This window comes from Martes martes (assembly GCF_963455335.1).
Source record: "Martes martes genome assembly, chromosome: 1".
NCBI lineage: Eukaryota > Metazoa > Chordata > Mammalia > Carnivora > Mustelidae > Martes > Martes martes.
In genome coordinates this window covers 159,875,893-159,888,856 of record NC_137888.1, presented here as the reverse complement: position 1 = coordinate 159,888,856, position 12,964 = coordinate 159,875,893, and the positions used below count along the sequence as shown (strand labels likewise).

Genomic DNA, 12,964 nt, shown 5'->3' with positions numbered 1-12,964 from the left:
TAAAATGGGTATGCAGGGCGAAACGAACAGGCACAGCTCTGCCCCTACACAGCCTGGCAGAGAGGAGTTGGAGAAGGAACACAGGCTTTTGAATGAGGTGTTCGCTCCGATCACACATATTTGCTCATCCCTGTGGGGTGCCGCGGCCCTGGGGTTCTGCCAGCGGCAAGGTCGATGAGGCTCCCGGCCTCTTGAGCTGACCTTGAAGAGGAGGAGAGGGCCGGGAACCAAGCAAGCAAGTGAATGGCAAAATGACAGCATCCTGTGTGAGCAGTAACAAACCAGTATGAGTGATGGTCAACTGAGCTGCGTGGTAAGGGCCTGCGTGGGTCAGAAAGACCGCAGTGGGGGAGGCCACCCTAGGTGGGATGGAGGAGAAGCCTCTTTGAGGTGATGTCTGTTCTGGGACCAAAGCACGACCAGCAGCAATGGGAGAGCACAACCAGAGCACTCAGAGAGGTTGGCAAGGCCAAAGGCCCTGAGGCAGCAAGAACTGAGCTCTGCCCTAGCATGGCGGAAGGCCCCTCATGAGGACAGGGAGGTAAGCTGGGGAGGTGTCCAGAAGGAGTGGGGAAGCAGGCAAGGGCAAGGATGACTTGTATTCTGAGCCCACCGGTAGCCCGCTGGAGGCCCGAAGGCCGTCAGTGATAGTCTCAGATCTACATGTTACCAACTTGCTGTGTGGCTTGGGCTATAAACTTAACTTCTCTGATTTTCATTCTCAGCTGTAAAGAAATCAAAGCCCGAGAGGATGATAGGGGTTAGAAATCGTATAAGTAGAGTTAATAGAGGAACTGATGTGTTGTGAATGCTCAGGAAAATGGCAGCTGTGGTCCTCCCCTCGTCCCTTCTCCCCTTCCTCTGTCTTCCCCTCGTCCCTCCTCTCCTTATTGGCAGAAATCGGATGGGTGTTGCTCACAGCACTCACTCTTTGCCCAAAGGGGAACCTAGCATCCCGTGGGTCTTATGCCAAGAATAGGAGTCTTGACAACTGTCTGAGACTCTAAATGCTCTTTCATTAACCCCCACCACGGGCAGGCTGACTCTGGCTATTTCAGAGCTGGGGTGAGCCATGGCATGGGGGTGCTACTCTTCGGGTCCCAGAGTCACCCTGCCACATTGGAGGTTTTCTGGGGTGACTGAGTGCCCAGCCAAGCTCTGCTTCTGGATCCCAAGGCTTCTCCTGCACAGATCTAGGGTGCAAAAGACAGCTGCTTCTTGGAAAACCGCACAAACTTCCTTTGTGCAGGATCTCCACCCTGCTAGCTACCAAAGGAAAGGCAAAGGCCAAGTCTTCACATGTCCTCAAGAAGGTTGTAACTGGTGGTGGTGGCAGGCAGAAAGCTGCTGTTGCCCCTGTGTCAACAGAGGGATTACAGAAGCCCTGGGGAGAGAGAGACGTAGCAGAGCCTGCTGGAGGCTCTGAAATCTTCTCAGAGGAGGGGACCTCAGGACTGGGTCTTTTTTGTTTGTTTGTTTTGTTTTTTTTTAGATTTTATTTATTTATTTATTTGACAGACGGAGATCACAAGTAGGCAGAGAGAGAGGAGGAAGCAGGCTCCCTGCTGAGCAGAGAGCCCCATGCGATGCGGGGCTCGATCCCAGGACCCTGAGGCCATGACCTGAGCCAAAGGCAGAGGCTTTAACCCACTGACCCACCCTGGCTGGGTCTTGAAGGAAGGGCAGGAGTTTGCCAGCTGGAGAAGGGGTGGCAGGAATACAAGGGGGCCGGTGAGGCAAATTCCAGCAACCCAGAGAAGTAAGCCATCCCAACACAGGAATGGAAAGGGCTGGATGTCAGTCAGGATTCTTCTCCTCACAAGGGGCTAAAAAGAGCACAACAGAAGGTGGGGCCGGGGGAGAGCTCGGGCTTCAGGTCAGGCTGGATTCAGGGCTCCAGCACCTCCTTTTAGGACTTGCTGTCCCTTCCTGATGTGGTCTCTCCACTTGGATTGGCTCATCATCCATTTTGGCCAGAAGGCTGGAGCCCCTCGATGCCCACAGCCTTTGTGGCTCACACCTGGCAGAAGCCGAAGCCACCTTCTCCTGGCTACCTAGGGCCAGAGCTCCAGGGTCCACTCCAATCGCCTTGAGACCCCTGCCTTGTCCCTAGGCAACCGCAGTGACCACAACCACAGCGTGTCCTGGTGGGCTGAGGGCTGGCTCAACTCGGTCTCCACTCGTTGCTGGTGTCCTGAAAGCTCTGTGTTGCTCAAGCCGTGCTCGGCACTCTGCAACCCTCCTAACCCAGCTCCCTCTCACCCCTGCAGGGCCCTCATCTTTGTGTCGCATGGAGCCGGGGAGCACTGTGGCCGCTATGACGAGCTGGCTCAGATGCTGATGGGGCTGGGGCTGCTGGTGTTCGCCCACGACCACGGTGAGTAGCCCCCGGGGGGACAGGGCCCACGCTGCTGGCCAGCGCCTGACAGTTTGGGGGGCCTCCCCCTTTCCACCACCCCACCTCCCTCATCCCTCCTCCTCTGTTATTCTGTGATTCCCACGGTGACACTGGGAAAAGACGCTCTCCATGGGATGTTTCTGAGTTAAAAAAAAAAAAAGTAATAATAATATGTAGTTATGTAAACAAAAAAATATGTCTGACCAGCAGTTTCTGTTGCGTCTGGGATTGAATGCAGGCTGATTAGAAATCTCGGCTGAGAAAAAAAAAACCAAAGCCAGAATCTGTTTATACAAGAACTTGCCTCAGGCCAAGGAATCCTCTCTTGCATTTATAAAGCGCTTTCTGCGCAAAACGGGCCCCAGTTTTCTCCCAAGGGACTTCAGATGGATGTGGTAATAGTCCGTCAAGTACAGCTCAACCCCTTTCACCACAAGACACTTAGGAAGCATTTCAAGCCAGGAGAAATAGGAAAAGTCTCAGAGGCCCTATCGGTCCCAAGAAAACCCCAGACACACACATGTGTGCGTACACGTGTAAACACACGCACACACACGTTCCCCAGCCCGATTCTTTGATTCTTTGTCCTATAACAAAATCCACACTAACCATCCAAATGCAACGTTTATTGCCTAAGCCCGTGTGTCATCCCTTCATCATTTTTGTGACATTCCTCACGGTTTGGAAGGCTCCCGATTTAGCTCTTCCCCTGCTTAACAGTCTTGAAGAATGAAGTGTTCCCTGTGACTGAACACGGTGATTTCTCCACAGCCGCGGTGTAGAAATCTTGCGTCCCGGCTCGGATCCAGCAATGTGGCTGCTACTTTATGTGATTTGAAAATAGATAATTAAGTGGCATTGCTGCAAAGAGGGAAAGGGGAGCAGTGACAGGGCCCCGGAGAGTCCTTGCGAAAGGGAGGCAACGCGAGAGCAGGGGATGAGAAGCCTGCTGGGACGTTTTGAATAAAAAGAATTAGGAAATGTGGATTTACCAAGAGCCCTTTTTAAGCCAACTATGAGCAAACATCTTCATAACTGCGAATATTGACTAAATTCCTTCTTGTTATGGTCGTAATGTTCCTTAGGGCTTGGCAAATGGTCGCGGTAATATTTGTGAGGCTGTTTGAGATGTCATATTTGAGCACTGTCCTGATTTTTACTCTGGGGACTGCCTTGGTATGAGCCTGGGGACTTTGTACAGAGTGTAAAAGCCCAAGATGGGAACACTTCTCTTCCTGTTGTCTTTGTTTCTGCTAATATCTGCTGCAGTCCCCCCTCCCTCTTCAAACTGAGCAACCTAGGGACATGCTGGCAGAAGAGAGTAGTCAGGCTCAGCAAACGGCCAACACCTTCACCCAGAATCCAAGGGGGGTTGTGAATCTTGGAGTCTGTTACCTTCTTACGAACTCCCCTGGGTCACACCTGCGGGAGCACGTACCTGTTGTGCCCTATTTATTTGGTCTGGTGGCAGAACTTTGAAAAACAAGTTTGAAAGGCTTCCCTGTTTGAGGAAAAGGAGAGAAGAAACAGCCCACCTATTGATGTTTCCAAAATAACATCTAAGATGGGCTCATCGTTTTCCCTGACGTTCTAAAGATAGTTCAAAAGTGGTCATTGATAGTCACCTGTTCTGGGTTCCTTGGTTTATCGACTTCTTCCCACGACTCATTGGAAGTCTCCCTGGCTAGTGCTAGAGGGTGGTGTTTTATTCAAGAAATGAACCCGGATGAAAGTGCGTGTGACTTTGGTGGTCGTCTGTGCATGAAAGTGACGTAGCTCACTTAGTAGGACAAAGCTGTGTGAGTGGGCCATCATTGCAGGGTCTTGTGCGGCTGGATCCTGGTGGTTAGTGATCTGTGCTTTATTCCTTCTTGCTGACATGTGTAGAGAAGGAAGGATTCGAACCCAGACCTGCAGGTTCTGAAGCCTGGCCTCCTTGATGACAAGATGTGGATGATTCAGTATCCATACCAGGAATGACTACATACAGAGACACAGGCAGGCTTCTTTCTTTCCTACATAGATTTTCAATTTAAATAGAGCAGAGAGGGGGAGAACGTCGGGCACTTACTGGGCCAGTTGGAGGTACACAAAGGATTAAAAATGCAGAGCTGAGAAAGACTGTTCTAGAGCCCGTGGCCTCTCCAGGGCCAGCGTGACCTCAAACCCCACCCCACCCTCCACCCCGTGTACTCAGGCCTATTGTCATCCTGTTGTCAGAGGCGTGCTGCTAGAACATTCATGCCAGATAGCAAGCGGGCTTGGGTGCAAACGTACCTGGGTCCAAGTGCCCCCTAGGCTGTGACTCCAGACCTGAGATCTCAGACACCGTATCGAACCATTCCAAGCCTCTGTTTTCTCCTCCACCAAATGGGCAAGGCAGTGCTGTCCTATAGCCAGGATTTCTGTGCCATAATGCATAGAGAGCGCCTGGCAGAGCATGGTAACGTGTCCCCCTGCACTCTGCCCTCTCCCTGACCCCTTCCAGCCACCGTGCAGACCGCCTACCATGCCAGGTACCCACACGGGGGACTCCAAGTCTCTGAGCAGGAACAGCTAAGCCAAGGCCGGGAGCCAGGGGCGCTGGTTCTGGGGCCCCTGTCGCTGCCCCGAGCCTGGACCTCCGTCTGCCCCTGAGAGGCTGATGCAAGGGTAGATTTTCAAAACATTTACAAAGTGAACAGACCTGCCGCTGCCGGTTTCTATAAACACAGTTGGTAGAAATGCGGGTTTCTATAAATCAGCCGTTCCCTCTCGTTGTCCAAGTACGTTCTACTATCTCACGGTTTAGGCAAAGGCCCGGAGACGCTGTGTCTGTAGCCGTCTGGCTGTGTTTCCCAGCATGCCGGGGGGACTTGCAAGCACAGCGCCGTGCTCAGTCAGTATCCCACTGAACTTTGCTGTTTTAGGATTTTGCAGGATGACAGACCGCATGGGCGTGGCCACAAATGAGAGCTATTGTTCCTGCCGTTGGCCAAGGGGCACTTCTGGTACATTCTACCTTCCCTTAATGATGACTCTTACGACCCCGTTTTAGGGGTGAGGAGTCTGAGGCTCTTATTGCCAAAGGGGCCTATTCTTTGGCACTGAAACATCCACACCAGTTGGGGGCAGTTTTCAGGCCACAGAAGCCTGACCATAAGAGCTTCACAAAAAATGTCTAAGACCGGGGGGAGGGAGAGAGGGGGTGAGGGTGGGGGGACCCCACAGTGCCTCCAGTGTGGGAAGCTCCATCTGCAGTCTTGCTCGGCTCTTGTTAGCTGTGGCTTTCCCGCCCATGGCAGCCTTCTCCAGCCTCCTGTTCTCAGCAGGAGGGAGACGGGGCACAACACGGCGTGGTGGGGCTGGGCTCATACCAGGAGAGCTCACCAGCATTCCAGCTACATCTCCTTGGCCGGCGCTGCATTGCAGGGCTAGGCCCCTAGCCGCAAGGGAGGCAGTGAAATCTCATTCATTTGGGTGAGGTTTGTCACGGAAAGGGGCATTTCCCAACCATTTTACTGTCTGTGTCTTGGGTTATAACAGCACCTCCTGTCTGTCTCATCCATCCATCCTTTTGTTCTTTCAGAAGGTTTTGGTGCCAAGGTCATTATCGGCAGCATCAGTAAGTGGTGGGTAACATTCCAAATTGTGCAGCAGGCCTGGGTTCAGTGCCGTGCAAGGACAGAGTCGTGGATGCGGAAACTGACAAGCTGATGGTAGACTGACCTGTGTTCCCCAGAAAAATTAAGTGGCCCCTGGTACGTGTCCAGCTTCATTAAAGTAATCAGTATCCTGAGTGGTAACTCCTTCCTTTGGAGGAGCTAGTCTTACTGAGTCATCACATGTCAGCCCCTCGCTCTCCCCAACAACCTTCTTGTCTCCCATGTGGGGCCCAGGACTGAGCAGAGGGGAGTCCTCACCATTGCTGGCTGAACGCAGGAAGGAGTCTGTGATCCCAAACCCACCAGACCAGAAATGTTTTAAGCACATGCAGCAGAATATCCATAGAAGAGTATCCACAACCGCTGGGCACTGTTGGGTGTTGGCCTTGTGGAGGGGACCCAGCAGAGTGGCCACTGGAACTCGCAGTCTGGTGGCCAAGATTGGGACAACAGTCCAGTGAAACTTGAAAGCGATGTGGTTGGAGGCCGGAACGGAGGAAACCTGTAACTTGGGTGTGCCGAGTAGGACACAATGTCTCAGAGGTACACAGGCTTCACCTGATGCCCAGAGCGCTGGCAGGGGGGCTGGGTCTTGACGGATGAGTAGGAGCCTACCAAGAGAAGCAACGTGTGGAGAGAGGCACCCATCACTGAGAGCAGTTGGCTCTGACCTTGACCGCCTATTGAAATCCTTGGGGAGTCTTGAAAAATATGGATGCCTGGGCCCTCTCTCCAGAGAGACTTGGATTTCTTACATCTTTGATATGTCTGGGATATGGAAACTTCAAAATGACCGCAGTGGGGTCTCATGTGCAGTCAAGGTTAAGAAGCACAGTTCCAGGCAGAAGAGACCGTACAGGGAAAAGTTGATGCACAATATGACATGCTTATGTCATGTTTGGGGAGACATCCGAGCCCAAGGACTCAGTGGACCCTGAAGTTTAGCAGCAGTTACCAGGGGGTGGGGGAGAGGGGCGTGGGGGAGCTGGCCCCTGGCAGGCTGATGAGTCCCTCTGGATACTTGGAGCCCATGAGGGAGTTGATGCAGGGAGGGACAGGCTGGCTGCTGGGAGCAGGGAGGGCCACCAGGAGACAGGTGGGCGGGACCCAGCGAGGGAGAGGTGAGGGCAGATGGAAGTGAAGGAGCTTCCGTCTGAACAGGTGGAAACACCAGAGGATGGGATTTTCTGTGCCGTTCTAAATATAGTGCCGAGAAAACCAGGGCTCGTGCTTACGCCGTCCCTCGGTCACCAGCTGCTCGCGGTGACTCACTGGAAATCCCTCTGCCTTCCACAGGAGCCGAGCGACTGGTGTGAGCAGGGGAGGGGGCAAGGCACCCGGGGCGGGCTCCCCTGTCCCCCTGGCAGGCGGCGCTGCAGGTGGAGGGCCCCGGACACTGACCGGGTCCCGCCCGGAATGTGGGCATCTTGGCCGGCCCCAGCTGACCTGGCTGCTGCCAGGGGGAGCAGTCTCCTGACTCTGGACCCGGCTGCCGGAAAAATAACATTTGCTGAGGCCCGAGCCGCTCTGTTTCTATTTCCAAAGTATCAAAGAGCCATCCTCAACTGATTAACAGTGAATTAATTATGTACAAATATTTGAGGGAAAGTGTTAAAGGGGCTTGTTTGTTTTATTTTTTCTAACTCAGCCGGAGTGTGTGAGAAGAGGAAGTTCTGAGGGAAGGTTTGTGGGAGACAGTTATGCCCTATTCTGTTCATGAGGGGGCTCTACCCGGTCCCACGAAGGGTGTTTAGGAAATTCAGGGTGGGGGGGAGTTGATATATGTGTTTTACAAACAAGGAGACGGTTTTGAGTCGAGGTCCCTTGCTAGACCTGTTCTAAAAATTGGTCACCATCAGTTACGGTAATAGATTCTTGCTTAAAATGTTTGAAAAATGTGTCAACATTTCTTGGCTTTAGTAAATATGCAAGTGAGACTAATGCAGGGAGTTGCGTTTTGGTATGAGGCGTTCAGGGACCCAGCTCTGAGGACAGGCCACCGTGAACTTCCCCTGCGGTGGCAGGTGTAGGAGGTAGCCTGGGCGCCCTCCGTATCCCAAGAGGGCTTTGCAGTTCCCTTCCTCTGTCTCCCCCTCCTCTTCCTCCTTCATTCACAGGTAAGTACATCCAGACCTTCCATCTTGGGTATAAATATCTGACACGAGTTTATTTGATCACTTGTGTCTTTCTTGAGCAAAATATAAAAACGTCTGTGGCCTCGGTTTACTCATTTATAAAATGACGTGATAATAATAATAAGGCTATATGGTGGTTGATAGAATGAGAGGGATAGAATGAGAGGAAGCAAGGTTCTCAAACTCTAGTGGACAGCGGTGTCCCCAGAAGGCCCACGGAAACCCTGATGGCCGGACTCCGACCCCCGACCTTCTGATTCAAGCAGGCAGACTGCGAGGAGAAAGGGGGCCAGCTCACTGCAGATATTTCTTATGTACAATTTCCTTTAAACTACAGTGTAGATATAGCTGAAATTTGAAATGTAATATTTTTCTTTTTTTGAGACTTTATTTATTTATATGGGGGGACCGGTAGAGCCAAAGAGAGAAGCAGACTCCCTGCTGAGCAGGGAGCCCAGCTTGATCCCAGGACCCCAAGATCAGGACCCAAGCCAAAGGCAGACGCTTAACCCACTGAGCCACGCAGGCCCCTGATTTCATTTTGTCAGAAGTGTAGAAAGTGACTTCTTCACATGGGAATCAGGCACGTTGTTTGCTCTGCTTTATGGAAGCAACAAAACCCAGTTGCCCTTTTGAGGCCTACAGGTCTGAATCCCGAATCAGGAGGTTGTGTTAGGGACTTCAAAAGCTAAATGGATGCTTCCGGAAAGTCAGTGCCACCTTTCTTGTCTCAGTGCTGGCCTGATTATTTACCACCCAGTTATTTTTCAAAAGGAGTTCACCCCAAGAGAGTATTCATTCATTTCAAAATTATTCACATGTCCCCAGAGAAGGAAATATTTAAGGTTTTCTGGTTAAGGAGAAAACAGTCATAATTTTGTGTCTCTGGAAGACACAGTTTCTGAAGTGTTCAAATGAGTCACTTGGAGGAGGAAAGAAAAGTGAAATTACTTATATGTGATGCTATGTTTAAAAAAAAGACTGAATAATTCTAGGGAAGGAAATTCTTCTTAGCACCACGGACGCTCTTTGTCGTGGTTCAGGAACTGAGAAAAGATGTATATAATTAGAGTGTATACATAGGTTTTACTTGGAAGTAGAACAAAAATGTAGACCTTGGTGTCTGTAAGACCCAGGTCTGAGTCCATTCAACCACTCACTCTCTGTGTGACCCCAAGCAAGTTACTTAACCTCTCGGAATCCCCATTTTCTCATGGACAGCAGAGAAGACTCGAAATCTCTACATATCACCTGGCATCAGGGGTGGGAGGATTAAGGGAGATTATCCACGTAGAAGGGCCTGGCCCACTTTAAGGACTCCATAGGTTCTGGCTTTGGTGGGGTGACTACTTCACAGTCCTAGGAAAACCTGAGTCTGACACCGGTTGCCGCTTCTCACTCCCGAGGGTCCAGTCCAGATTTCGAAAGTGGAGGTCATGTGACGTGTGTCATGGGGCATTTACAAGAGTCATCACGGGATGACATGATATTTGCATCTGATTAATATTTATTAATAATTACTGTACCCCCGACTATCCACACAAAAGGCTTTTTGAAACACTGCCCATGTGACCTTACGGACCGCCTGGAAGTAGGTACAGTTGTCACAGGTGAACAGAGCTTGTGAGCACCCCAAGTGCCACCCGCACTGCTCCCCACGACCCAGGGCCGGAAGTTAGTTACTCCATGGATGCTAACTGTGGGCCGATGCTAACTCGGGGTGTTTCATCTCACGAATTCTGCACGGCAGACTGCTAGCCTCGGCATCCGGAGGCCCCGTCTCCACACAGGGCAGCAGAGGACAAGGACGCAGGTGCCAGAGGCCTGCAGTCCCAGAGCCTCTGCTCTTGGCCCCTCCCCCGCAGACGTGCCACACCTGCTCTTCTTTTAGGCTTCACAGAGTGCCAGGGGTACGCTGTGTGGATGTTCTTGAAGGACGGTGTGTTCTCCCCGAGTTCCTCCCTTATGTTGGAGCTGGGGTTTCCCGCATCAAGGCAGAGAAGGGAGGGCAGGTGGTCCAGGTGAGGGTTGCCTCAGCAAACAGGCAGGGGCGTGACCCAGGAGGCCCTGTTGGGGGATGGGACACCCAGAACTCAGACAGACCCCACCCTTGCTCAAGGCGCATGTTGTCAGGGTAGGGCCACGGGCCCCCACCAACTCCAAGAGAGGCAGGTGGCCCTCGACATAGCCAGGAGGGAGGATGACTGCAGGAGGGAGGGCAGGGCCTTGGCTGTCCTTGAAGAGGAAGCCCCACGAAGGCTGAGGCTTCCTCCACTGCATGGCCCTTACACCCCCTGGCAGGGGTGGTGTGGGAGAACAGGCCCCCACTAGGCAAAGGTGGAGAGGCAGGGGCAACACATGGAAAAGAGCTTCTCTGTCACAGGCTGGCACCACGAGTCATGGGCGTGTCGTCCCACTTTAAAGATGGGCATACTGAGCTTTGAGGAAGCAGAACAACAGGTGCATGGTAGGAAGAGCACCCTGGATTCCCTCCCTGGTCCAGGGAGTTCATGGCTGAGAAGCCACCGCTGAGTTCGGTGGTGAAAGCCTGGGAACCAGGTGACAGAGTGTGGGCAGGATTTGGGGGAGGACTGTCCAGCCACACAGGACGAGGACGATGTGCTGCTGCGGAGAGCCTCACCGATGCTTGGGACCTGGGCTCGGAGGCAGCAGGGCTTAGCTACTGTCAAACGGATCAGCTGCTGAACTTCCATCACCACCTTCAAGCAGCTCAGAGTTGCCCACAGTGGCCAAGGGTATTTCAAGGCCCTGGAAGCATCAGCTGCCTCCTAACAATACAGCTCTGTGCAGACGCTGGCCAACAGCCATGCCCACACCTGGGCTGCAGCCTCCCCAGGGACCTGGCCACCTCCCGTGGCCGCCTCTGGCCTGCCCGTCCCCACTGAGCCCAGCTCTCGGGCCCTGCTCACGTCTCCCTGTAGCTTTCCTTCCCTTCTTTGCCCTCCACACTCCTGTGCCGTCTCTCACTCGCTTGAGGATAACTCTTCTCCCACGGTGTCTTTTTAGTTATTTGTTCATACGTTCACCTCCCCTGCTAGACTCTTCATTCCTGCAGCATTTCCCCCAGCACTGGAACCTTGTCTTTTCTTTCTTTCTGTTTCCCCAGCACAGCTGAGGTTCTGGTCCCTTACTGGGGGGAGGTGTAATGGTTTAGTGAATTAAATGAGCTTAACAGTTCCCCAAGGACAGCAGTCTACCCCGTCGAGTAGGGTTCCATCTCTGGGAGTTTTCAGGATGGCACAGCAATGGGAGGGATAGAGTTGTGGAAGGGGAAGGAATGAAACTCGAAGAGAACCCGTGGAAGCCAGGGTCATGGTGGCAGAGCGTAGAGCAGAGGAGGAGATCGATACCCCCACTGGGTCTGCACCTGGTCCGCAGCCGAACTTGTCTGGGAGGGTACTGTGCTGAGACAGTGGAGGTCCCCACCTGAATCAGGGCAGGGTTCACACCCCAGGTGGCCTTGGCCACAGCAGGTCCCCTAGAAAGCAGAGGACATACTCCTGGGCATGCCTGGAGGCCTTAGGCCCATCCTGGAGGTTTTCACTGCAGCTGAGGTCAGGGCTGGCCTTGAGCTCACAGAGCTCATGACAGCTGGATGCCGGCCAGACATTTTTAGTGTCCAGAGCAGCTTCAGGCTGTCAGGAGGGCTGATGCCTTTAGCGATCATTTTATAATACCCTTAGCGCACCAGTAGATGCCCCCACTGGTGCCTTAGAAGGCATCTGCTTTGGAGATGACGTGCCTTCTAGAGCCCAGCACACCTGTTCCGCGGCTGGGCGCAGTGCGGGCAGGTCTAGCAGAGCGCCGAGAACGCATCAGCTCGTACACAGCCGCAGGCTCCGTGAGACCAGCTCCCCACTGCCCTGCGCTGGGCGCCTTCTAAATTTAAACAGTCTGCCCCCGGTTTAGGTAGCAATTACCTTGGATTATAAAACTAATCCCATCTGCAAATACTGAGTGTTTTCCTAAAGACGTTCCAGTCGGGTGAAACACACACGGGTCCCTCATCGGTAAGGGGAGCCATGCAGCCTCTTGAAGCACACGTTGAGACCAAGGGTACATGGACGGGAGTGAACTAACGTGGCTGCCCATGGTGAGAAGGACCCTGGAGTGACCACCTGGGTTAAATCCCAGCTCTGGCACTCACCAGCTGAAGGGCATGGCCAAAGACCAGACCCCCTGGGACCCCCATTTCCTTACCCACGAGGTGGAACTGGTTATATCAGTCCTGGCCACAGAACCCCGTGAGTTACCATCTGAAAAGCACTCAGGGCAGGACCCTACCCGGGGAGCAGGTCAGCAAGCCATGCATATTCTTAGAATGCTCCTAACCGAGGCTGAAATAATGATCATAATGACAGTCACTTCTTGGTCACTGACAAAGCAGCTAGCTTCTCTTCCAGGGGGATGCAGGGTTGCGGGTGGGGGCGCAGGGGGCAGGTGCGGGTTCAAGGTCCTGACAGAAAATGGCAGGCTTGGGCCTGGACTCCAGCTTCCCAGGAACAGGTCCTTGGGCATCTCCCAGGCTTGGAAATGGCCACCACCGCCCTTTTGTAAATGAACATTCCAAATAACTCTGGCTGCAGATGGACCAGAAAAAGAAGCTACTTCCAGAGATTTGGAAACAGGTAGGGCCGGGGCTGGCTGCATTTGCATGCGTCCCTGGGAGAGGCTCAACAGCTCTGCCAGGCCCGCACCAGATGCCTCAGGGGACCGCAGGGGCTGCCTGGGGGAGGGGACATCTCAGGCTTGTGAGCCTTCCTGAA

At 53.0% G+C, this 12,964-nt stretch overlaps 1 protein-coding gene across 1 annotated transcript in view; it reads left to right on the top strand.

Moving 5' to 3' along the window:
- The window catches only part of MGLL (monoglyceride lipase), a 108,891-nt gene that overhangs the window by 39,252 nt on the left and 56,675 nt on the right, over window positions 1-12,964 (top strand). Inside the window, exon 3 of the mRNA XM_080823998.1 lies at window positions 2,271-2,377. Coding sequence (XP_080680124.1) covers window positions 2,271-2,377 — 107 coding nt within the window. The remainder of the gene's footprint in view (window positions 1-2,270; window positions 2,378-12,964) is intronic.